Genomic DNA, 26,578 nt, shown 5'->3' on the forward strand with positions numbered 1-26,578 from the left:
AGGTCTCTATCTACTACTCTGGGGTCAAAAGAGGAAATCTTTAGTACATTCAAACTACATTAAACACTTAACACGAATAGAGCTTAGCAGGTATGTTGACGTACCTTTATTGTAACGTTACCTTTAGTTACTTTCCTCATGTTGAAGCCCACTGTAGGGATCATATCTTCACTGAATTGACCTGACTGAATAAAAAGGAAAAACCACGTTAGACAAACCTTCATTTATAAAGGGGTGTACTTAAGCCAAAAACCCCATCCTGCAATAATGTTGCAGTCGAAGTAAAGCCATCACGTCTGACTGAAGGTCTCCAGCAGCAAAACCTAAGTTTCTAGGAGAATGCAAAGCATGGCCATTATTTTAAAAGCACACACACACACACCCCACCCACACACCCCCGCCCCCCCCAAGCTGGATCCATACAGCAGCACAAGCGAAGTAACAGTCGAGTGAATTTGTTTAAAGAGAAGAGTCCAAATGGATAATTCCAGGCAAGAAAAAAATTCCACTTTGGGGCCTAAATGATCCATTTGGGCTGATTTCCTGCTGCAAAGCCACCTAGTAATTGCTTGACCCTTCATTTTTCTTAGTCTGTACAGACCCCATTTCAAATTTTACAGAACTATCCCCGGAGATGCCCTTCAAGACATACCCCTCATTAGACAGCGTCCTCAGTGTCTGAACAAGGCTCACCCCAAACAGTCATGAGCCGGAAAAAGTACCCTACTATATTTTCATGGGCAGTGTGAGGATGAATTTCTCTCTCAATGCCACACTCATGGGTAGTCTCACTGTCAGCATCATCACTGTGGAATTAAAAGACAGGTCTACTACAATCTTCAAGCTTCAATGAGTGCTCCTCCCTCCTCCTGGCACTGTGGGATTTGGTGAACAATGGAGAAGCCGCCTGGCCTACTGGAAAGAACATGGGCCTGGGAGTCAGAACACCTGGGTTATAATGCAGGCTCCATCACTTGTCTGCTGGATGACCTTGGGCAATCACTTAACCTTTGTGTGCTTGTTTCCTCAACTGTCAACGTCATCCTATCCCGTCTGGACTACTGTATCAGCCTCCTCTCCCATCTCCCATCCTCTTGTCTCTCCCCGCTTCAATCCGTATTTCATGCCGCTGCCCGGATTGTCTTTGTCCAGAAACACTCTGGGCATGTTACTCCCCTCCTCAAAAATCTCCAGTGGCTACCAATCAACCTACGCATCAGGCAGAAACTCCTCACTCTCGGCTTCAAGGCTGTCCATCCCCTCGCCCCCTCCTACCTCACCTCCCTTCTCTCCTTCTACAGTCCAGCCCGCACCCTCCGCTCCTCTGCCACTAATCTCCTCACTGTGCCTCATTCTCGCCTGTCCCGCCGTCGACGCCCGGCCCACGTCCTCCCCCTGGCCTGGAATGCCCTCCCTCCCCACATCCGCCAAGCTAGCTCTCTCCCTCCCTTCAAGGCCCTACTGAGAGCTCACCTCTTCCAGGAGCCCTTCCCAGACTGAGCCCCCTCCTTCCTCCCCCCCCTCCTCCCCCTCTCCATCCCTCCGCCTTACCTCCTTCCCTTCCCCACAGCACCTGTATACATGTATGTTTGTACATATTTATTACTCTATTTATTTATTTTACTTGTACATATTTATTCTATTTATTTTATTTTGTTAATATGTTTGGTTTTGTTCTCTGTCTCCCCCTTCTAGACTGTGAGCCCACTGTTGGGTAGGGACTGTCTCTATATGTTGCCAACTTGTACTTCCCAAGCGCTTAGTACAGTGCTCTGCACACAGTAAGCGCTCAATAAATACGATTGATTGATTAAATATCTGTTCTCCTTTCCTTAGACTGTGAGACAGAGACTGTCTGTTCTGCTTGTATTACATCTACCCCAGACCTTAGCACATAGTGTGTGCTTAACAAATACTATTATTATTCATCCTTTGCCCATAAATTTCCTTATTTTGTCCCTTTGCAGCCTGCATCTTTCTACCATCAGAGTATTCATTCTTTCATTCATTCAATTGTATTTATTGAGCGCTTACTGTGTGCAGAGCACTGTACTAAGCGCTTGGGAAGTACACGTTGGCAACATATAGAGATGGTCCCTACCCAACAGCGGGCTCAGAGTCTAGAAGGGGGAGACAGACAACAAAACAGAACATATTAACAAAAAAAACAGAATAAATATGTACAAATAAAATAGAGTAATAAATATGTACAAACATATATACATATATACAGGTGCTGTGCGGAGAGGAAGGTGGTAAGGTGGGGGGATGGGGAGGGGAAGGAGGGGGAGAGGAAGGAGGGGGCTCAGTCTGGGAAGGCCTCCTGGAGGAGGTGAGCTCTCAGTAGGGCTTTGAAGGAAGGAAGAGGGCTAGCTTGGCGGATGTGCCGAGGGAGGGCATTCCAGGCCAGGGGGATGACGTGGGCTGGGGGTCGACGGCGGGACAGGCGAGAACGAGGCACAGTGAGGAGATTAGCGGCAGAGGAGCGGAGGGTGCGGGCTGGGCTGTAGAAGGAAAGAAGGGAGGTGAGGTAGGAGGGGGCAAGGTGATGGAGAGCCTTGAAGCCAAGGGTGAGGAGTTTTTGCCTGATGCGTAGGTTGATTGGTAGCCACTGGAGATTTTTGAGGAGGGGAGTAACATGCCCAGAGCAGTTCTGCACAAAGACGATCCGGGCAGCGGCGTGAAGTATGGATTGAAGTGGGGAGAGACAGGAGGATGGGAGATCAGAGAGGAGGCTAATGCAGTAATCCAGTCGGGATAGGATGAGCAATTGAACGAGCAGGGTAGCGTAGTAATCAGTATTCGTTGTGATAATGTTTGTTAAGTTCTCACTATGTGCAAAACACTGTACTAAGCACTGGGGGAGACAATAGAAATATATCAAAAACAGACCCTGTCTCACATGGGGCTCACAGTCTAAAGGCAAAGGAGTGCCCATTTTACAGATGAGAAAATGGAGGCATTGAGAAGTGAAGTGGCTTGTCTGTGGTCACAAAGCAGACACTTGGAGGATCCTGGATTAGAACCCAGGTCCTCCTACTTCCAGGCCCATGTTCGTTCCACTAAGCCGCACTGCTTCCCGATCAAAGTAGCTCCGACCCACCACTTATCTCTCCCCCTGAGTCTTGGCCCAAATTGGTCGGATATGCGCAAAACATTCATTCATTCACTCAATCGTATTTATTGAGCGTTTACTGTGTGCAGAGCACTATACTAGGCGCTTGGGAAGTACAAGTTGGCAACATATAGAGACGGTCCCTACCCAACAGTGGGCTCACAGTCTAGAAGGGGGAGACAGAGAACAAAACAAGACATATTAACGAAATAAATAGAATAAATATGTACAAATAAAATAGAGTAATAAATACATACAAACATATATACATACATACAGGTGCTGTGGGGAGGAGAAGGAGGTAAGGCGGGGGGGGGGGGGGAGAGGAAGGAGGGGACATCCTTCCCCCATCTGCCTTACCCCATCCTCTCCCTCCTTTAAGGTCTACCTCTTCTTGGAAGTTTTCCTCAATTAGCTTTGGCTGCTACTGCTATGGTGATTAAGGAGTTGCCAAGTACAAATTGTCTGGAATTGCCAAGATTCAGATATTGAGGAAAACCTGGGTCACAAAATATGAGCATATTGTGATCATGTAAGAATCACAGTTTCCTTATGACATTTTACAGGGTCATGAGATGACCCATGATTTTTCTCCATCACCCGACTAACCAATAATGCCTGGAAATTTGTGAGCTGCTAGTGAAATGCCTAACCTCAACAGAGCAGATTCTAGATAAAAGGGTGGGGGGTAGGCAAGGGAGAAATGACGCTTCTGTATTAATCTTTTGTTCAGAAATAAAACTCATTAATGATTCTCAAGAATAGCCATTTGTTATTTACCTCTCCACAGTAACACTTAAGCAGATTTGTTTTAAAGAGTCAATATTTCATCAGTTCTCAGTAGTTAGTAACTGGTATTGAATGCAAATGATTTTCTTTGAAAACTATAGAACTATTGAATTATTTTGCACATGCTTAGATTATATACTGGCAGAACTGAGAGGTTCCAATGCTTTATTTCCCAAAGTTCACTGGAGATCCTATCACCATACTGTAATATAGATTTGCCTTAAGTCTTTAATATTGTATAGAGGAACGCTCATGTACAAATATGCCCAAGTGGCTACTTGTTAACTTTCCAAATGGCTCTGAGCCAAACACATCGAAACACAATTTACCACATAAATAAGGATTCAGAGGAATATCATTTTTATAACAATAATAATAATAATAATGGCATTTATTAAGCGCTTACTATGTGCAAAGCACTGTTCTAAGTTCGGGGGGTGGGGGGATACAAAGTGATTAGGTTGTCCCACAGGGGGCTCAGTCTTAATCCCCATTTTACAGATGAGGTAACTGAGGCACAGAGAAGAAGTGACTTGCCCAAAGTCACACAGCTGACAATTGGTGGAGTCGGAATTTGAACCCATGACCTCTGACTCCAAAGCCCGTGCTCTTTTTTAAAAAAAGGTATGCTGCAAACAGATTAGACATGCTTGGTAGTCTCTATCTCAGCTGGCAGCATGACCACTGAGTAATCAATCATATATACTGAGCGCTTACTTTGTGGAGAGCACAGTACCAAGGGCTCAGGAGAGTACAATATAACAGAGTTAATAGGCATGTTCCCTGACTGCAAGGAGCTTACAGTCTAGAGGGGAGAGGGAGGACACAGTAGAAGCTTAGGTTTATTATTTAGATTTACTCACCATCTTATCTACCTTATATCTGGCAGTTCATGTCCACTGGCCTTCCCCTATTAGACTGAAGCTCCTCAAGGAAAGAGCTCTTCTATATGTTGCTAGTACAGTACTCACACTTAGGTCTTCAACTTATTCTCAGGATTGTACACAGATGACTGCACTCTAGACACCCATACCCAACAAGAGTCACAAATGATTGTGAACAATGTAATGATTCAGGCAATAAATCTAAAGAAAAGCACGGAAGCCATACACACAACCAAAGACTTATATTGGCAACAGAGAGCTAAAAGCTGTCACAGAATTCTGGTACCTGGGAAGCACACCGACCAACGACACAATGACAGAGGAGGAGGTAGAAAACTGAATTAAGGTCAGCACATTATTTGGGAGATGGCTAAACAGAGTGTGGCATCAGTCTGTTATCAGACTACTGATCAGACTAAGCAGAGCTGTAGTGTTATCTAAGCTTCTTTAGATTGTAAGCTCGATGTGGGCAGGGAATGTGTCTACCAACTCTGTTATAGTGTCCTCTCCCAAATGCTTAGTAGTGTTCTGCACCCAGTAAGCGCTCAATAAATACGACTGATTGAGTCACTCTGGCTGTGTGACTTGGACCCTAAAAGGCACCACATGCAGCTCCTAGAGTAGTTCCACCAGCAGCATTTACAGGCCAGTCTCAGTATCAAAGAGGTGTGAAGTAATTTGCCTAAGGACACATAGAAGACAAGTGGGAGAGCAGGGATTAGGACCCAAATCCTCTAACTCCCAGACCAATGTTCTTACAACTAGGCTATGGTTCCTTCTATCATGAAATCATGATAATAATTTCTGAATAGATCCATTGTTGAGCTCAGAAAAAGGATGTTTTTAAGTTTGTTTACAAGCTGTAGCTTCTACAGTAGATGGTTTGAATTTCTGGAATGTAGTCAGTCTCCTAGCACTGAAGCCAAGCTCACCGTACTACAGCTCTTCTGGGTGGAACACGTGAAGAAAATGAGTGACAGCAGAATATACAAACAACTACTGTTTGGAGAGCTGAAATAGGGAAATAAACTAAGGAAGGCAGAGGATAGACTAAAAGGAGAGACAAGGAAGCAAGAGAAAACAGCATCAGACATTAACCATAACAACACAACAGCAACAGGATTTTTGTGCTAACAATGGGACCAGGCTGTGGGTTCTGCATTGGCCTCTTCAGCCACACATGCACTCATGAGTGAATTTTGCCATCAGTGGTATCCTCTTCTAATATAAAGGACAACTTGAGAGAGAGAGAGCTGTGGGATCCAAGGAAAGCTTTTTTAGTATAGGAGGAACTTGAGCATGTTCGAAGGCAGAGGGAAAGAATCCAGTGAGGGGTGAGAGGTTGAAGAGGGGAAGTGTTTTGTTTTTTTCCTTAAAGAGTTGATGGAGTCCACAATATATGTAGATTTTAAGAGCAGGATTGACACCTGCTCTTAGAGAAGCAGCGTGGCTCAGTGGAAAGAATGGGCTTTGGAGTCAGAGGTCATGGGTTCAAATTCTGGCTCCACCAATTGTCAGCTGTGTGACTGGGCAAGTCACTTCACTTCTCTATGCCTCAGTTACCTCATCTGTAAAAGGGGGATTAAGACTGTGAGCCCCCCATGGGACAACCTGATCACCTTGTAACCTCCCCAGTGTTTAGAATAGTGCTTTGCACATAGTAAGCGCTTAATAAATGCCATTATTATTATTATTATTATTATTATTACCTCCTCTCATGGGAGCTGGGAAGAAGGAGAAACTGCACATAGGGATAGGAGAGTGTTGAGGAGAAGAGGGTTGACATTTTGCCAACAAAGTAGTTAATGAGGTCATCAGCAATGAAGTGGGGACCATGGTGACCTCAGGAGGGAGTTCCAGGTCTGAAATAGGTGTGGGAACTGTGGCCGTGGAAGTCAGAGTAATGTAGAGTGGCTGAGCAGAAGAAAGGACGGCTATAGCAAGTAAAGATAAATCTGAAATCCCAGAAGTCAGTCTGGTTTCTGGATTTCCACCAATAGCACCTGCCTGCAAGACTACAGGAATGGAGGAAATGGACTATGGTGGGGATCCAGAGCTGGGAGACAGGGCCGATGAGGGGACTGAGTGCAGTTGAGGGGGTCTAGTTGGGGGGGTGGACCTGTGTACTACAGGAGAGGAGGGTTGGTAGGGAACCTAGGAGGAGTGTAATAACTTTGGACAGGTGGGGAAGGGCTACAGCCTGGAAGGTTCTCTGGGAACAGAGGATGGATGGCTTGGGAGGTGAGGGGAATGTGGGTTGAATGGCAGGTTGGAAGATTATCATTGGAGAGGGCTAGTTCAGGGTTGGTGAAGCCAGATCATGATTCACAAAGTCAAAGATAAAAGGTTAAAAAGTAGAGAGTGTAACGGAGTAGAAATTTATGTCTGAAGTGTGTCAAAATTGGGCAGAAGTGGCAAGATACACTCTACTAGTAGCATCATCCTGCAAAAGGAAACAATTTTAGTTGCCACTTACTGAGGTGTTTGTGTTAAACTGCTGAAGAAAAGGGAACAGGCAAGGAAGTGTTTTACACAAAATGTACATTTGATTTCCATTTATTCTTTACCAATCTGGAATCTGAAGGGAAAAATACTTGACATTTTATGTCACTCTCAAGTTATTAAAAATGTTATTTTAGGAACTTAATAAATAACTTACAGTTGTTTGATTCCCCCCCCCCCCATTAAAATCGAAAGAGATATGAAGGAATTTCCAAAATCCTGTAAGTTAAAAACACTCAGTTGCCTTTTCTAGTTATTAATTCAGGAGATTCATCTTTAACCATTTTGGAGGTTATGCCAATCCATGGTCAATATCTGTTCTTAGGGTATGGCTTTTGCATTTTTATTTTGCTTATCCAATGCAAGTAAACTTATAAAAATATCTTCTCAATACCCTTCAGTTTTTCCTCTCTCTTTTTCTCTCCAGTGGAGCCCCGTTATCTCCTGTGTTGCTTTTAGGGTTCTGGTGAGTTGCTGCTGGAGAAAGAAGCAAAGTGACATTTTCTAGGCCCCCATCCTGCCATCTTGGCTCAACTACAGTCAGCACTGGATGGCTGGGAAGTCAGAGGGATCATCAACATGGAGGCCGAAATCCCCAAGGATCAGAATAGGAGAAGGGAGAGAGAGAGAGAGACATCAAAATCGGCCAGAAACGCAGAGATGGGGCCAGGAGGGCAGTAGAAAATGGCAGTTAGTAGCCGTGGAGGATGGCAAAGATGGTCGCTACAGAATTCAAAGGAGGAGAAGAGGAGGGAGCAAAACAGAGTGCCAACTACACTGGGTGGGCGGGGTGAGGAGCTGGCTGAATCCTTTCCCTGTGAGATGGGGAGTGGGGGGGAAGAGAGAGAGAGAGAGAGTATATATATTATCTCTCTCCAAATATATATATATATGAGTGTACACACACACACACACACACACACACACACACACACACCCACCCACCCACCAGGGGAGATAGTCCTCAAGAGAGTAGGCTAGGAGCAGCTCAAGGATCAAAGTGAATTGTCCCACAATGCATCAATGTTTCCACAGGTTACAGGGGAATGGTGTTGTGGAAAGGAATGAGGATAGGTGAGGTGCAAGGTGTGGGTTTTTTCTTTGGGGGGGGGGGGGGGGGATGGACAGACGTGGGGCTTTTGATAGCCTCTGTTCCTTTAAGGGAACGCTGGATCTTCAGGCTACCGTGGGATGTCACTGGGAGGTCTAAGCATCAACAATTACCCCAGGAGCCCCTTCCACTCCCCCAGCACCTCTTCCACAAGAGAAACTGACTGCTAAAAATCCCATGTACCTAGGAGTGGTACAATGGTGCTAGTAATAGTTTGGGCTACTGTATGCAGGACCTGTTATTAAAGGCACTTACTTCTTGGCCTCACAGAGTGCACAGTGCTTTTGTGTGAACTGAGCCGGTATATTTTGAGTTTCCACATCATCCGCACTGTTTCCTCACCTCACTTCCCAACAATTGGTGTGCTGGCCATACTGCTTCAGTGTTCATTTACATTTACTATGGAGAGTTATAAAACATAATCCTTTGGAAAAGTTTCACCTTGCCTGAGGTTCCTCTACTCCACCTTCACAGCAACTGGTTCCATATCCTGATGCTAGCTATTCTTACCAGACTCAAAAATTACAGTCATTAAGTCACCAAAAACTACCAGACATTCTGGTCAAGCTACTAGATTGAGGGAGCTGCATACCCAGGGATTGAGTTTGGTAGAGTAGAAAGGGTTGCAGTGACAGCTGATGGTGTTTATAAACTACAAAGCTAGCTGGTTCTGCTAAGGCGCTAAAAGCCAGATCATCAATCACGGGATCAGCCTTTTGCCAGATCTTTCCTAAACCTTTGAAGAGGTCGGGGAGATAGGAAGCTCTCCTGTGTTTTAGGTGACCCCCTCTCTTTAACTGGAGTCTCACCCTGGCCACTCCGTGAAACACAGACATTCATTCACTCATATTTATTGAGCGCTTACTGCGTGCAGAGCACTGTACTAAGCGCTTGGGAAGTACAAGTTGGCAACATATAGAGATGGTCCCTACCCAACCGTGGGCTCACAGTCTAGAAGACACACACACACACACACACACACACACACACACACACACACACACCATTTCCATGAGACTGAGATTCTAGAATGGGACCAAAATGGGCTCGTCTCTTTCCTTCTCTCCTATATTAAATAGTCTATTTCTTCTTTGGAAGGGAGGGGCCTCATACCTGGCCAAGAAAAATCCTGTCTCATTGGCTCCTCACAGCAGAAAACTGGAAATGATTCAGAAACAAGAGCTGAGACAAATTTAGTCCCATGGCTCAATCTGATGGCTCCCTGCTCTTGAGAAGCTCAGTGGTCCCTCCCTGCCCCCAACTTTTTCCATGCATGACTAACCAGGGAGGCAATCTGTGAGCAAGTCTGCCCCAGAATTCTATAGGCAGCAAGAGCTGGAGAGCCCCTTAATGGGATGATCTCCATTCTGGCCTTTCTGGGGCAAGGGTAAAATGCAAGACTCTAAGAGGAGGGGGTATTTGATTTGACACCTACACATATATTTTAGGGGTTGTTTCCCACAGAACATGGGGCTGGCACAGAACCTTACTTGGCCAGATCAGGCTGAGTTCCAGATAACCTGCTGGCACTCTGCATTTTGAAAGCAGGCTGGGTCACTACCACCATCATCATGAGCATTTCTGAGAAGCAGACTCACCCCATGGAAAGAGCACAGGACTAGGACCCAAGTGTCCTGATCCCAAGTCCCAGCTGTATGACTGGCTTGCTGGGTGGCCTTGGGCAAGTCACTTATCCTCTTTGTGCCTGTTTCTTTACCTGTAAAATGGGGATAAGTTATCTGCTCTCTCTTCCACTTAGACTGTGTGAGACAGACACTATGATCTGACTATCTCACATCTGCTCCAGTGTTTATCACAGTGGTTGGTCCATGCTGAGAACTTAATGCCAGAATATTTTTTTTCCAATCTAAATCTTGAACTGTCATTGTGCACAGAACACTGCATTGTTTGGGAGCATACATGTAGACAATACAATCCCTGCCCTCAAGGAGTTTACAGTCTATTCAGGGAGCCAGGCAAACCCACTGTATATGTATATAGTCAACAAAAAAAAAAAAGGAAAAAAAGATACAACTGGTAACAGTAAAAGTCAAAAAACGAATTCACTTATACACAAACTGACACATTCACACTAAGGAGCCCGTTGTTGGGTAGGGACCGTCTCTATATGTTGCCAACTTGTACTTCCCAAGCGCTTAGTACAGTGCTCTGCACACAGTAAGTGCTCAATAAATACGACTGACTGAATGAATGATAATGTGATCAGGGAGGTGTGGATTAGTTGGGAAAGCCTACTGAAGAAGTTGGTTGATAGGAGGGCTTCAAAGGTACAGCAGAACATGGTTGGGGTGGATTAGAGAAGAGGAAGAGGAGGAGGAGAGTTCCACATAGGAGGAAGTGTGCACGCCATGAGTCAGAAACTGGAGAGTCGAGAGAAAGGCAGAGTTAGGAGGAGTTAAGAGTGTAGCAGGAGAAGGCAAAGATAAGATGGGGACTGCTGGTGGAGAGCCTTGTTTCTGTCTAATGCACGAAAAAATGTACAGCCATTGGAAGTTTTTGAAGAGCGGAGTGATGTATACTGAACAGCACTGAAGGGAGATGATTCAGGTGACTCTATGTAGGCTAGACTGAAGGGGTAGGTAGACCAGCAAGGAGGCTGACACAGTAATCCGGAGGGAGGAGACAAGGGACTCGCATCAGAGTGGTGCCCATCAGGGTAGACAGGAAGAAGGAGAGTTGGGAAATATTGTGGAGAACAAACCCATAGGATTAAAATACAGACTTAACATGAGAAGCGAAAGAGAGAAGTCAAAGACAACACCAAGATCAGGAACTTCTCAGATAGGGAGAATGGTGGTGTCAACTGAGATGGGAATGCTTGGAGAACCAGTAGGTTTGGTTGGGTGGGGGAGATTATAATGGGTTTGTTTTTTGCTATTTTGAGTTTAAGAAACCATCTGGTCATCCATGCTGAGATGTCTGAAACAAGAAGGAAAGGAGAGATTTCAAGGCACATGAGAGGCCAGGGCTGGTTAATTCATTCATTCATTCAATCGTATTTATTGAGCTCTTACTGTGTGCAGAGCACTGTACTAAGCGCTTGGGAAGTACAAGTTGGCAACATATAGAGACAGTCCCTACCCAACAACAGGCTCACAGTCTAGAAGGGGGAGACAGACAACAAAACAAAACATGTGGACAGGTGTCAAGTCGTCAGAACAAATAGAATTAAAGCTATATGCACACCATTATGAAAATAAATAGAATAGTAAATATGTACAAGTAAAATATAGAGAGTAATAAATCTGTACAAACATATATACAGGTGCTGTGGGGAGGGGAAGGAGGTAGGGCAGGGGGGATGGTGAGCCCGTTGTTGGGTAGGGACCATCTCTATATGTTGCCAACTTGTACTTCCCAAGTGCTTAGTACAGTGCTCCGCACACAGCAAGTGCTCAATAAATACGATTGAATGAATGAATGAATGATGGGGAGAAGGAAAGGAAAAAGGGGGCTCAGTCTGGGAAGGCCTCTTGAAGGAGGTGAGCTCTCAATAGGGCTTTGAAGGGAGGAAGAGCGCTAGCTTGGCAGATGTGTGGAGGGAGGGCATTCCAGGCCAGGGGGAGGACCTGGGCCAGGGGTCGACAGTGGGACAGGAGAGAACGAGGTAGAGTGAGGAGGTTAGTGGCAGCGGAGTGGAGGGTGCGGGCTGGGCTGTAGAAGGAGAGAAGGGAGGTGTGGTAGGAGGTGATGGGGAGCCTTGAAGCCGAGAGTGAGGAGTTTTTGCTTGATGACAGTTTTTGGTTGACAGGCAGCCACTGGAGATTTTTGAGGAGGGGAGTAACATGCCCATAGTGTTTCTGCACAAAGATGATCACTTGTCACTTATAACAAAGATGGTTAATAGTAACAATAATAATAATAATTGTGATACTTAAGCACTTACAACGTGCCAGGCACTGTACTAAGCACAGGGGTAGATACAAGACAGTTGGATTGGACACAGTCCTAAATTTACCTAGGAGTCTAGACTGTAAGCTCAGTGTGGGCAATGGAATGTGTCTGTTTATTGTTGTACTCACCCGAGGACTTAGTACGGTGCTCTGCACACAGTAAATGCTCAGTAAATATGACTGAGTCACCTACATCGGAGTGACAGCAGATAAGCTTTCCAAAACAATAAATGGTCTAAGGCTTACTAGAACCACGTGTGGTTGTCTCCCGAGACTTCAATTCTCTGCAATTCACAGGCGTAATGATGCAGAAACATACCACCCCCCCGCCCCCACACCCTTCCCCCCGACACTTCAGAAATGAGCTTTATAACATTACCCATCCCAGTGTCTAACATCAGCCGGTCCCCGTTAATCAGCACTCAGATAAACAGCCAGGTTCAGACAAAGTGCTTTATTCCCACTCTGCACAGCACCCAGAATGCAGAGTGGTCTGGATTGCAGGTCCTCAGAATGAAGACTTCCCTCTAAGCATGTTTAGACTGTATGGGCTGTTGTTTCAATTACCCTTCTTCTTGTCACTCAGTTTCCTCCCATTCCGGGTCTTAATCCCATCTTATCTCCCCTTTTTTCTTTGGCAATACCTGAGGAAACAATGATTACATTTCCCAGAGTGAGGCTGAAATTTGCCTGCAAACTAGCTTTCTGTGCCTATCATACTGCCAATGAAGCCTCCTATCGTAAACGTCAGATACAGCCTTGGTCCAAACACAGTCTGGGGCCCAAGAGCCTACTGGGGCAGGGGATGCAGTAAGCAAGCGGGCAGGGAGAGGTAGAGCACGCTGTGAAGGTCGCATAAGAACTTGACAAACAAAACCCACGGACAGCCAAGGCGAATGCAGTATAGTATCGGTGTAGTTCTGTAGCACCCCAGGCCGGCATACCGTTGCTAGGGTAGCTACCATGGTAACCGCCGCCATCTTCACCACCCACGTGAGCTAGCTATTTTCAGGATTCCCGCTGAGCCTGTTCACCAAGTGAGATGCCCTTAAAGGTGGTTCTTCAACCAGAATGTGTCCCCATCAGGCACAGTCCTATTTCTAGCTCTGTCACCTCGCCACTGTGGTGATATGTGGGTTGGACTTTGGGGGAGGGGGCTAACTGCATATCCAGCCTAGCAAATCTATGTTACACTGATCATAGTTAGCTTGGATTCCTACACCTGAAACCCAAGTTTCTAAGTTAAGAATGCCATCGACATCACCAAGGAAACCACCTCAAAGCTGAATTTCAGATTTAGGTCTCCCAGTCATACATTAGCTACCACCAACACTTTGCATATCTTTAACTTGCCTGGGACTGGATACCAACATCTACTCAGCCTCCAGTACTAATGCTTTATTGAAGGGTTGGGGTTTTGTTTTTACGGAACAGACCGAGACAGCTCCTTAACTATAACTTTCCAGGGTGACCACCAAAAGTGTACCCTCAGCAGCCTAAGGTTGGGGGGCGGGGAAGGGGAGAAGAGATAATAATGTCACCCTTCCTTCCTTACCTGCCACAACTGTGATTTAATTCATTCATTCAATCGTACTTATTGAGCGCTTCCTGTGTGCAGAGCACTGTACTAAGCGCTTGGAAGAGTACAATACAACAATAAACAGACACATTCCCTGCCTGCAATGAGCTTACAGCCTAAAGGGGGAGACAGACATTAATATAAATAAATTACCAATATGTACATAAATGCTGTGGGGCTGGGAGGCGGGAAATGAATGAAGGGAGCAAGTCAGGGTGACACAGAAAGGAGTGGGAGAAGAGGAAAGGGAAAGGCTTAGTCAGGGAAGGCCTGTTGGAGTACATGTGCTTTCAATAAGGCTTTGAAGGTGGGGAGAGTAATTGTCTGTAGGATTTGACGGGGAAGGGCATTCCAGGCCAGAGGCAGAGGACATGGGCGAGGGGTGGGCGGTGAGGTACAATGAGAAGGTTAGCACTAGAGGAGCGAAGCATATGGGCTGGGTTGTAGTAGGAGAGTAGTGAGGTGAAGTAGGAGAGGGGCTAAGACAGTGCAGTCCCTATACACTCAGTCTCCAAATGGCAAATCCCTTTCCTTAAAACTGGGCATAGATATCCACACTTCCAAAATTGTATTCAGGGCATCGAGAGGCCATTTGGAGGAAGAGAATCGTGGCTGCCGCTGGGCTGTGAGTATGATAATATGCTTTCTTCTTAAACTATCTTCAACCCTTTTAGCATCTCACAATTACTAGTACCTTGTTCACAACTTCCTGGGTCTCTCTGCTCCACTGGAGCCTGTAATCAGTTTTGGGCATTCAAGACAACTTCTCTCCTCTGTTTCAAAAGGAATCTTTGGGGTTTTTTTTCCCCCACTGAAAAACCTTTCAAGAACCCTGTTGAATTCACAGTATACCCCACCATTTTATCACAGTTGGGATACAGTATTAAAAAAGCAAAATATCAGTTTAGTTGTCCAAAGAAATTTCTGGGTTCACATCCTGCAAATACCTGCCTTCTGCTTTCCTTTCTTTGATTCTGAAGAAGTACGAAAGGAGAGGACCACAGCCTGAAAAGCCATTTTGTCAGCCAGTGAAATCAGAGCATCCACTGTCAAACCAAGTGGCATGAATAGATAGTTACTGTGCCTGGGACAGGTTTCATGAACTCTGCCCCACTTTGCTGTACCTGCAGCACAACTACATTCCTCAGCTGCTTCTCCAAAGCACTTTCACTAAAGCCTTTGCTCAGCTGGATGGACACGGAGGCGCGCGGGGGGGGGGGGGGGGGGGGGGGAGCTTAGAGAAGGAGGACTTGGCACCCTCCCAGGGCCAAACAGCTTTCTTTCCCTTCCAGTCACATGGTTCTGCTTGGCCCCTTCTGGTCTACACTTGGGACAACTGCCCCAGTCAAACCAATCGTATTTATTGGGGGTTTATTCTGTGCAGAGTCCTATACCCCGTGTATGGGAGAGCATGCTAGTTAGTTGACACGATCTCTACCCTCAAAGACCTCACAGTTTAACAGGGGAGGCAGACACTAAAATGACGGGGAATGGGGAGCAACAGATTTTAAAGAAAATACATAAGTGCTACCGGGGATTGGGTGGGAGTTGAGTAAGTACCCAAGTGCTCAGGTGACATGGATGTGCTGAAGGGGTACTAGGGGAAGAGATAGGGTGAGATTAATGAGGCCATCCCTCATCAATATCCCAGAAAAGATGTGACTACAGAAGGGTTTTGATGATAGGGAGAGTGGTGGTCTGATGGAAGCAAAGGGGAAAGGAGTTTCAGGCAAGAGGTTGGGGTGTGTGCTTGGTAGGGGGTTAGTGAGCAGCAAGAGGTCGGCAGTGAGAGAGATAAGACTGGGGAACAATTAGTACAGTGGCTGGAGAGCCAAGTGTTGGACAACTAAGAGGGGGAGAGCTGATTAACTGCCTCTGCTTGATATGGAGAAGAATGGGCAACCATTGGAAGATTTTGAGGAGCAGGTAAATGGGCACATAATGTTTCAGGAAAAGATTTGGGCAGCAGAGTGAGGTTTAGACTGGAGAGGAGACAGACTGGAGGCAGGGAACTCTGTGAGGAGGCTGATGCCCCATCCACCCCACTATCTTTTTGTTATTGTTCACCCCAATATCCCAGCATGACTGATATGAAATCATGAAGGCAGTCAAAGTCAAAGCACACTGTTGAGGTTCTAAAATCAGTGTTGTCAAAACACCACCTCACATCCTGGAGCTGTCTATAATTATATGTTGCCATCATCAACATCACTCATGGGGAAAGTGGGATGTTTCATTATTCTTTCTCTAAGCAACCACAAACCAGAAAAATCAAACAATCAATGGTATTTATTGACTACTTAATGTGTGCAGAGCAGCATATTAAGCACCTGTGAGTGAACAACACAGTTGGTAGATACATTCCCTGCCCATAAGGCAGCATATCCTAGTGGAAAGAGCATAAGCCTGGGAGTCAGGACTTGGGTTCTAATTGTGACTCCGCCCCATGTCTGCTGGGTGACCTTAGGCAAGTCACTTAACTCTTCTCAGTTATTCCATATGTAGAATGGGGATTAAGACTGAGCTCCATGTTGAACACATACTGTTGTCCAACCTGATTACTTTGTATCTACCCCAGCGCTTAGTACAGTGCCTGGCACATAGTAAGGGCTTAACAACTACCATTAAAAAAAAAGAGAGAGCTTACATCTAGAGGAAAATCAGAAGGGTAAGACCGCAGAACTATACTAACTACGGGACCACATTAATAAGATTCCTAATCTTCTGCAATATCTTGCAAGAATTTATCTCTTAGCATTATGAGCCTAGTATGAAAATCTAGAGCCACAGATTGAAGAAAATGCATTAAGATGTTATGGAAAGAATTACAGCTGCTGTACAATTGTCATATGATAGCCTAAACAATCTAAATTCTCTTTAATAGTTGAAATGACTGAACTCGGCAACAATTACCTCTCCTCAAATAATGCTGAAAGATCCAAGTGAAAATTATCTACTTTCACCAAATTACTTTTTTCCCCTTAAATTATGAAGATATTTAAGTAACTTCCTGAAGAACCAAAAATAACTCCCTGAAAGACAGATAGCAAAAACGGTTCTAAGTTTTTTTTAGAGTCTGGTTTTGACGTACTGTCAGTAGAGGAATTAAGTCCACAGTTAAAGCAATTTCCCAAGGTCTGATTTGGCTTTTGCACAGAAGAGGTGCCGAACAGGTACATGATGTCGATCAATCAATCAATGGTATTAACTGAATGTGGAGCACTGTGCTAAGTGCCTGGGAGAGTACAATATACCAGAGTCGGTAGACACGTATGGGCTTATAGTGCCTTTGGCCATTTGTTGTAGGGGGCCTTTCATCTCTCTGTTGACTGTCACATCTGAAACCCTAACTAAGGCCAGGTGTCTCAACAGTCAGTCAAATCATACTTATTGAGTACTTACTGTGTGCAGAGCACTGTACTAAGCTTTTAGGAGAGTAAAATACAACAGATACATTCCCTGCCCACAAGAAGCTTACGGTCTGGAGGGGGAGAAAGACATTAATATAAATAAATACAATTACCAATAGGTACATAAGCGCTATAGGGCTGGGAGGGGGATGAATAAAAGGGAGCAAGTCAAGGTGGTGCAGAAGGGAGTGGGAGAAGAGGAAAGAAAGGAGGGCTTAGGAGATGTGCCTTCAATAAGGTTTTGAAGAGGGAAATGGGGCAGTAATTGTCTGTCGAATATGAGGAGGGAGGGCGTTCCAGGCCAGAGGCTGGACATGGGTGAGAGGTCAGTGGCGAGACAGACGAGATCGAGGCACAGTGAGAAGGTTGGCATTAGAGGAGCAAAGTGTGTGAGCTGGGTTGTAGCAGAAGAGTACCAAAGTGAGGTAGGAAGTGGGGGAAGATGCTTGAGTGCTTTAAAATCAATGGTAAGGAGTTTCTACTTGATGTGGAGGTGGATGGGCAACCACTGGAGGTTCTTGAGGAGTGGGGAAACATGGCCTGAACGTTTTTGTAGAAAAATGATCCAGGCAGCACAGTAAAGTGTGGACTGGAGTGAGGAGAGACAGGAGACAGGGAAGTCAGCAAGAAGGCTGATACAGTAATCAATGCAGGATAGGATGAGTGCTTGGGTTAACGTGGTAGCATATGAGGTTCCCTATTAGTTATTAGGACGTGAGTGAGTGTGAATAGCACACTTTGATGGAGAGATGGAGGGAGGAGAGAAGAAACTGGTCCTACAGCACTGTTTCCTTCTTGCTATATCATACTCTCCCAAGAGCTTAATACAGTGTTCTGCACATAGTAAGAGCTCAAGGAACAGCACTGATAATAATGATGTGGTGGACAAATTATAACACTGTATCTTAGTAAGTAGATTTGGATGCCCAGGGGTAAAAAAAAAATCCAATCAACCAATGGTCATTATCAAGCGCTTACTGTGCACAGGGCATGGCATGAAGCACTTCTATGGTAGGTCAAGTTAAGAGTTGGTGAACCTTTTCTGATCGATTTACTACAACCAGTGGTAAGAAGCAGAAATGCACAGCAGTCTACGTTTTTATTTATTTATGGTGGGCAGCCCTGTTTAATGCTACAACAGCAAATATAAAAGCTAGAATTGGGCCACTGTCTCGAATGAGAAAATGTCCCTCAAGTTGTGAACACCTGAAGTCCTTGAGCAGGTCATTCTGTGACTGCTGTATGAATGGCTCTGCATACCCAAGGCATCTATAGTAAAATTTCACAACTAAGGAGCCAGGGGTGAGGGGAGGAAGAGAAGGAGAGAGCCAATTCAAAGTAGTGGCCATTCAGAATTGCCAGGGTTTATAAAATACCACTTCAATACAACAGTCCGAGTCGGGGCCTGTATTAGTTACACTTTTTTCCTGGTGTCTTCTGCCTCGTTCTCTGGGTGCTTGTATGTGCTTAGGGCAGCTAGAATTTCTTTCCCACAGGCTCTCTACCACCTCTGAATACCTCATCATTTTCAGCTTGAGCCTTTGTCATCACAATTTTTTATCAAACACTTCCTTCTTTAGATCGAAGTCCGCCTTCCTTTGGCAGGAGTAGGGAAGGCAGTGAGAGATTAGGATGGCCATGAATTCTGAATTACTAGAGTCCAAATTAATGAGGTTTTACTCTAGTAGATTACGGATGTCCTTGCTGCATCAGCCCATCATTATTAACAAGCAAATCATTTGGCGAAGCCAGGAAACCTTGCCCAATCACCAATTCAATCCAAGTTAGAGCAATCATCAAATTCTTTTTGAGGAGACACTATCAAGAAAACAACGGGTGATAATAAGCAGAAAAACAGATCTAAGAAGTCAGAACATCGATGGGGCTAAGTCCAAACTGTTTAACCTGACCTATGACCCTGAAATCGGGGCCTCCTAAAAGAATGAAACTGATTCAAAAATTGGGTTGGCAATGAGACCTCTCTGAGTCACACTTACAACAAATGCCACACAGTTCTCAGTTCACCAGGATGGATAACAGGTTAGGCAGCACAAGTGAAGCTACATGTTGGCAACTGTTGTACAATAAGCTAAAAAGGGAGAGGTCACAAACAAGGTGGTTTACCCTACTTATTGTTCTAGAAGATGCTGAAGACCACTAGACCAGCTCCGAAGCCTGCCTGTTCTAGGAACCGCCATCCCAGCATGCCCACCTGACAGAGCGCATCTGAGAACTTTCCACCTCCCCCCCAGCCATTGCAGAAGGCTTAAGAGCCACCGGCTGGCAATCTGGAGGGTACACAGCAGAGGGCAGAAAAACATAAGCAATGCCAGTGTTGGGTTAGATCCATCCAGCCCCGTATTCTGCCTCTGATAATGGTAACAGGATTATAGGAGGAACTAGCATGGCCTAGTGGAAAGAGCAGGGGTCCAGGAGACAGAGGACCTGGATTCTAATTCCGGCTCTGCCACTTGTCTACTGCGTGACTGTGGACAAGTCACTTCATTTCTCTGTGTCTCCGTTACCTCATCCTTAGAATGGGGAGGAAGGCAGTGAGCCCTATGTGGGACACGGCCTGGGTCCAACCTGATTAGCTTGTATCTACCCCAGCACTTAATATGGTGCCTGGCACATAGTAAGAGCTTAACAAATATGATTTAAAAAAAAAAAGAAAAAAAGAAAACCAAAAAAAGAGCCAGGTGGCATTTGCCATCCTGTGACCCACCCTAATCTTAGGGATGGGCCATCCGACATCTCTAAATATTTCCTCTATATCCCTAACTGTCCCTCCAATACAAATTTATCCAAACTTGTCTTAAACCTTAAACCTGCAAAACTTCCTATGGTAACAAACTAGCTAGGTTACCACCCACTGTGTGAAGAAGCCTTTCCTTTTGTTTTGAACCTGACATCAGCCAAAAACAAATCAACTAGTCTGTCTAGGCTGACACAAGGACTGGCCTTTCAGCCAATCCTGAAATATTAATACCATTTTCCATTTCTAATTCCTTTTTGGTTTGAGTGAATGGAGAGCTGGAAATGGCTGCATCATTAAGAAACACATGGTCAGGATTTTTATTTGAAATGAGCTGTTCTCTCACCTCACATAAGTGCAGCCGCTAAATAAAGGTGCAAATGTTTCTAGCCCAAATTTCCTTGATTTGCTCATTTACTCCCTCATGCTACTCCTGATACCAAATGTTAGAAATTTGCTCTACTTGGGATTTTTAGTGACTGTATTTTTAAAGAAATGTTTCATTCAACACACTGCGTGCACATCAAATCAGACCAAGCAACCGTTTTAATTTTTGTAAAAAAAAAAACAAAACCCCACCCCACCCACTTCACCATTCTTCTTCCTTAAACACATCATTTGAATCTAGACAGTTCCCCTTTAACACAGCACCCAAGTTCCTGCTTTACCTTTCAACTGAATGATGACAGTGTCATGATGTTTCTGCGTGGCACTGATTGCCATCTCATCTCTCCTAGTATTCCTTTCAAATACTCAAGCTCTGATCGCTTTCCAACAGAATTTTTAAAAAAGCGCCTTTTCCGAAATTTTGGAACCATTTATAAAAAAACAACAACAAAAAACCCTTCTTCGCATCTTCAAACAACCATACCTAAGGAATGACTGCTCATTTCCTAATTTAGCTCTCAAGTAATCACCTTGATGCAAGAGCTGATAATAGCATCTGCTGAATGGGATTACTGTGTTAAGGGTTCATAAAATTCAAAAGGAAGCCATCAAAGCAACATTAGCTCATTTAGGAGCATGCTTTTTTTTACATTTTTATTCTGAGGTAGCTTCACTAACAGACACTTAAATTGGCAAAACTAACCAAGTAGTCTCCCTCTCCCTAGATTCATGAGACCAAAGTTTACCAATCAATCCTATTTACTGAGCATTCACTGTGTGCGGAGCACTGTATAAGCACTTGGGCGAGTAATAATAATAATAATAATAATAGCATTTGTTAAGCACTTACTATGTGCAAAGCACTGTTCTAAGCGCTGGGGAGGATGCAAGGTAATCAGGTTGTCCCATGTGGGGCTCACAGTCTTAATCCCCATTTTACAGATGAGATTACTGAGGCACAGAGAAATTAAGTAACATGCCCAAAGTCACTCAGCTGACAAGCAGCAGAGCTGGTATTAGAACCCATGACCTCTGGCTCCCCAGCCAGGCTCTTTCCACTGAGCCATGCTGCTTCCCCTTGTAACAAAGTTGGAAACAGAGTACCATGTAACAGAGTTGGCAGGCATGTTCCCTGCTGACCATGACTAAAATATCCTTATCATAACACTGTTTTCAAAGTAATGGGCATGGAATAACTACTAAGCAAGTGAATGCAAAACCTGAAACCATATTCTAGCTAGTCTGTAGCGTCATGTATCCCATCCAGTTTTAGGAAGCCCAGGACAGTAAGAGAAGCAGTGTAGCTTAATGGGAAAAGCACGGGCCTGGGAGTCGGGGGACCTGAGTTCTAACCCTGGTTCCACCACCTGCCTGCTGCATGACCTTGGGCAAGTCACTTATTTTATCTGTGCCTCAGTTTCCTCATCTGTAAAGTGGGGAATTAAATTCCTTTTCTCCCTTTCCCTTAGACCATGAGCTAGGAGAAGCAACATGGCTTAGTGGAAAGAGCCTGGGCTTGGGAGTCCGGTTCTAATCCCATGACTAGACTGTGAGCCCACTATTGGGTAGGGACTGTCTCTATATGTTACCAACTTGCACTTTCCAAGTGCTTAGTATAGTGCTCTGCACACAGTAAGTGCTCAATAAATACGATTGAATGAATGAATGAACGAATCCCACCTCTGCCATTTGTCAGTTGTGTGACTTTGGGCAAGTCACTTAACTTCTCTGTGCCTCAGTTACTTCATCTGTAAAATGGGGATTAAGACTGTCAGCCCCACGTGGGACAACCTGATTATCTTGTATCTACCCCAGTGCTTAGAACAGTGCTTGGCACACAGTATGCCTTTAACAAATGCCACCATTATTATTATTAGACTGCAAGCTCCTCGTGGGCAGGAGACATATCTACCAACTCTGATGTACTGTACTCTCCCAAGTGTTGAATACAGTGCTCTGCACAAAATAAGTGCTCAATGTATACTACTGATAGATTGAGCCCTACTTGGAAAAGGGCCTGTGTCCAATTTGACTACCTTGTATCTAGTCCAATGCTAAGTACAATGCTTGGTACATAAAAGCACTTAATATCACTATTATATCTATATTATATAATATCAATAATGTTCCCAACTGTGTATTCCTTCCCAAGCTTTAAAACAGTGCTCTGCACACAGTAAGTACTTCAATATTATTCCTACTTTGAAATCTGTTAGTTTCAGAACTGACATCAAAAGCTTCTTCCAATTGATTTACCTTAAGAAAATGGAACCAGAAGGATCAAGTACCTAAGGGAAGCAATAACATTTTTCTGGGACAAAAATCGTCATTAAAAAAGAAACAGCACAAGAGCTCTTTATTTTCTAACTTAAAAAAAATCCTTTCATGATGTGGAAAGTAAATGCTGGCTTAGCCTAGTGATTAAGAGCAGTCAAACTCTGAAATCAGATCCATATACAAAGAGTTAGTATCTAATTTAGGCAACCATGTAACCTTAATATCAGAACAGAATGTAGCATGTGTGTTTTGACTCTTAGAAACACCGAGGCGTAGTTTAACCCAAAGCAACCTAACTTGAGATTTCAATTTGTTTATTGCTAAATTCACTTTGGAGATAAAAAAGGTATATCTTACCACTTGTCGCTTCACTTTGAGTAATTTTTTAAATTTAGGTCAATGTTATTTTCTTATCAGAAGGCAGTCACACTCAGTGCACTCAAACGTTCTCAGGCCAAGTGCATTAACTGTGGTAAATCATTTACATAGATACCTGCAATGTTCAAGTTATAAAGCATGGAACAAACGGCTCAGGTTAACTAAGAAATGGCCAAGACAAATTCAACTGGTATAACCTAAGAAATTAATCTGCTTAGCACAAATTCTTGGAATTATGAGAGAAGACACTCCTGGTAGATATTGGGAGCAGCTCAAATTTACCAAAATAAGTAAAAGAAAATTAAACTAGTTAGGACAACTATGACTGCATAAGGTCAGGAACCACAAAGGGCTGCAAAAGGCACACTTCCATTTCGAATGCATCTCACTAATAAGTTTAAAGCCAATTACTGTTCAACTACCACTATGGATGAAACAAATGATAATAATAATAGTAATAATAATGGGGATGATGATAACAACTATGGTACTTGTTACGGGCTTTCTGTGTACCAAGCACTAGAATTAAGGGCTGGGGTCTACACAATCCAATCAGATCAGACAAAGTCCCTGTCTCACACGGGGCTCACAGAGAAGAGGTATTTAACCCCCAACTTTACAGAAGAGAAAACTGAGGCACTGAGAAGTTATATAGTAGGCAAGTGGTAGAGCTGGGATTAGAACCCAAGACCCCTAATTCCCAGGACTGTGCTTTCTCCACTGTGCCACACAAGTAAGTGGCTCTGTGGATTGCTTGCCAGGTTTCCTGATACACATAAGACAATTGAAAATAAATTATGATTTTTTTTAAACCTTAGTCTAATCAATAACTAAAGAACTAGTGAATTTCAAAGCCTTAGCACCTTAAAAAAACTAGAAAGAGAAGCAGTGTGGTCTAGTGGATAGAGAACGGGCCTGGAAGTCAAAAGGACCTAATCCCGGCTCTGCTACTTTTCTGCTGTGTGACGTTGGCCAAGTCACTTAACTTCTCTGTGTCTCAGTTGCCTCAACCATAAAATGGGGATTAAGACTGGGAGCCCCATGTGGGACAGGGACTGTGTCCAGGCTGATTTAGCTTGTATCTACCCCAGTGCTAAGAACAGTGCCTGACACACAGTAAGTGCTTAACAAATACCATTTTTTTGAAAAAAGTGAGTTATACCAAAGACAGTTTTACAAAGTTCACCATATTGTTGCTTTATTTTCCTTCTACAATTGGGTATGTCTAGCTTTATAATCGGCTGTACTTGCTGAGCACCTAGTGTATGAAGAGCACTGTATGAAGTGCTCGGGAAAGTACAATCCAAGTTGGGAGATGCGATTCCTGCCCACGAGGAGCTTACAGTCCAAAGGGGGAGAGAGATATTCAAATAAATTACAGCTACAGGAAATAGGAGAGTATAAGGTTATGTACATAAGTGTTGTGGGGCTGGGGTGAGTATCAAAATGCCTAAGGGGTACACAGCCAACTGGACACCTGTTGCAGAGGGGAGGACGGATATGGGACATAAGGGCTTAGTCAGAGAAGCCCTCTTGGAGATGTGATTTTAGGAGGGTTTTAAAGGTGGGAGGAGTGGTGGACTGCAGAATATGATGGGGAAGGGAGTTCCAGGCCCAAGGGAGGACGTGGGCAAGGGGTCGGGGGCAGGACAGACAAGATCGTGATACAGAAAATAGCTTAGTGTTAGAGGAGCAGAGTGTATGGATTGGACTGTTATAGGAAATCTGTGAGGTAAAGTAGGAGGGAGAAAGCTGATTGAGTTTCTTAAAGCTGCTGGTAAGGTGTTCCTGTTTGATGCAGAGCTGGACGGACAACCAGTAGAGGTTCTTGAGGAGTGGGGGAAGACACGGACTGAACGGTTTGATCTGGACAGCAGAGTGAAGCAAGGACTGGAGTGGGGAAAGACAGGAAGCAGGGAGGCCAACGAAGAGGCAGATGCAGTAGTCAAGGTGGCAAACAAATGCTTGGATCAGTGTGGTGGCAGTTTGGATGAAGTAATCTACATGGAATTTTACATTTCTACAGGGGATTGCCCAGACAATTAGGGCTGTCTTGCCTGCACGGAAGGAGAGTGCTGGTCCCAAGTGAAAGGCCTAGAGAACATGGATACCTTTCCCACTGACTGCACTGTTCTCAGAGCTCAGTCTCAGGGCTACATTTATAAATATGCTGTATCAATGTGTTCAGGTGCTTCAGCCTGAACATATGGGTCCAGGTCAGTCTGGGGGTAAGAGGTCAGACTAGATCGGGGAGAATAAGAGAGAGTGGGTTGGTGGTGAGAGAATCGTGGAGACATTAGGGAGGCAGGTTGGGTGTAGGGAGAAACAGTCCCCTCCCTGCCCCCGGCTCCATTGTGAAAGAGGGCAGGATGGTCCTGCAAATCCAGCCAACGGAGTAGAGCACATTAGAGGCAGAAGAAAAGCAGCTTGGATGATGCAGAGATAGCACTGTTGTGGAAGGGAGCTAGGCATAATGCAATGCACAAGTAGCATATGGCAGACCCTGCAGCCACCTTGCTGAAACATGGGAGGGGCTGAAGGAAAAATCAATCATTCAATTGTATTTATTGAGAGCTTACTGTATGCAGAGCACTGTACTAAGCACTTACCAATGGCATTATTGAGAGCATCTGGGAGCAGACAGCACAGTTGGTAGATCAGAACCCCGCCCTCCAGGAGCTTACAGTCTAACGGAGGGGGAGACAGACATTAAAATAAATTTGAAGTTAGGGAAGGAACTGAAGTATAAGGATATGTACATAAGTGTGATGGGGGTGGGGTAAGTATCAAAGTGCTTAGGGGGTGGAGAACCAAGTGCACAGACGATGCAGAAGGAGGGGGGAATAGGGTGGAAAGAGGAGAGATTAGTCAGGGAAGGCTTTCTGGAGGAGCTATGATTTTATTTAATAGAGAAGCAGCATGGCTCAGTGGAAAGAGCGTGGGCTTTGGAATCAGAGGTCATGGGTTCAAATCCTGGCTCCGCCAATTGTCAGCTGTGTGACTTTGGGCAAGTCAACTTCTCTGTGCCTTAGTTACCTCATCTGTAAAATGGGGATGAAGACTGAGAGCCCCCCTTGGGACAACCTGATCACCTTGTAACCTCCCCAGCGCTTAGAACAGTGCTTTGCACATAGTAAGTGCTTAATAAATGCCATTATTATTAGGCCTCTGAGGATGGGGAGAGTGCTGGTCTGCCAAATATGTGGAGGAAGGGAGGGAGGGAGTTCTTGGCAGGAGGGAGGGCATGAACAAGGGGTCTATGGCAGGTAAAGCAAGAATAAAGGACAGTGGGTAGGTTGGCACTATAGGAGCAAAGTATGTGGGCTGGGTTGTAGTGGAAGAGGAGTGAGGATAAGTAAGAGGGAGAGAGCTGAATTGCATGAGGTGGTTGTAGAGCAAAGTAGCCTAGTGGCCACAGGGAGAGTGATTCAGAGGAAGAGGATGGAGGTGACGGACTAAAAGGAAGAAGGCCAGAAG

The 26,578-nt window shown here is 44.7% G+C and overlaps 1 protein-coding gene across 2 annotated transcripts in view; it reads right to left on the minus strand.

Moving 5' to 3' along the window:
- The window catches only part of ARL8B (ADP ribosylation factor like GTPase 8B), a 49,446-nt gene that overhangs the window by 17,450 nt on the left and 5,418 nt on the right, over positions 1-26,578 (minus strand). Inside the window, exon 2 of one of the 2 annotated variants that reach the window (XM_038771640.1) lies at positions 105-185. In XM_038771640.1, the coding sequence (XP_038627568.1) occupies positions 105-185 (81 nt within the window). Of the gene's footprint in view, positions 1-104; positions 186-26,578 lie in introns of those variants that run through there. The other variant, XM_038771641.1, reaches the window with a different exon arrangement.

The sequence above is a fragment of the Tachyglossus aculeatus genome, chromosome X1, assembly GCF_015852505.1.
Source record: "Tachyglossus aculeatus isolate mTacAcu1 chromosome X1, mTacAcu1.pri, whole genome shotgun sequence".
NCBI classification, from domain to species: Eukaryota; Metazoa; Chordata; class Mammalia; order Monotremata; family Tachyglossidae; genus Tachyglossus; species Tachyglossus aculeatus.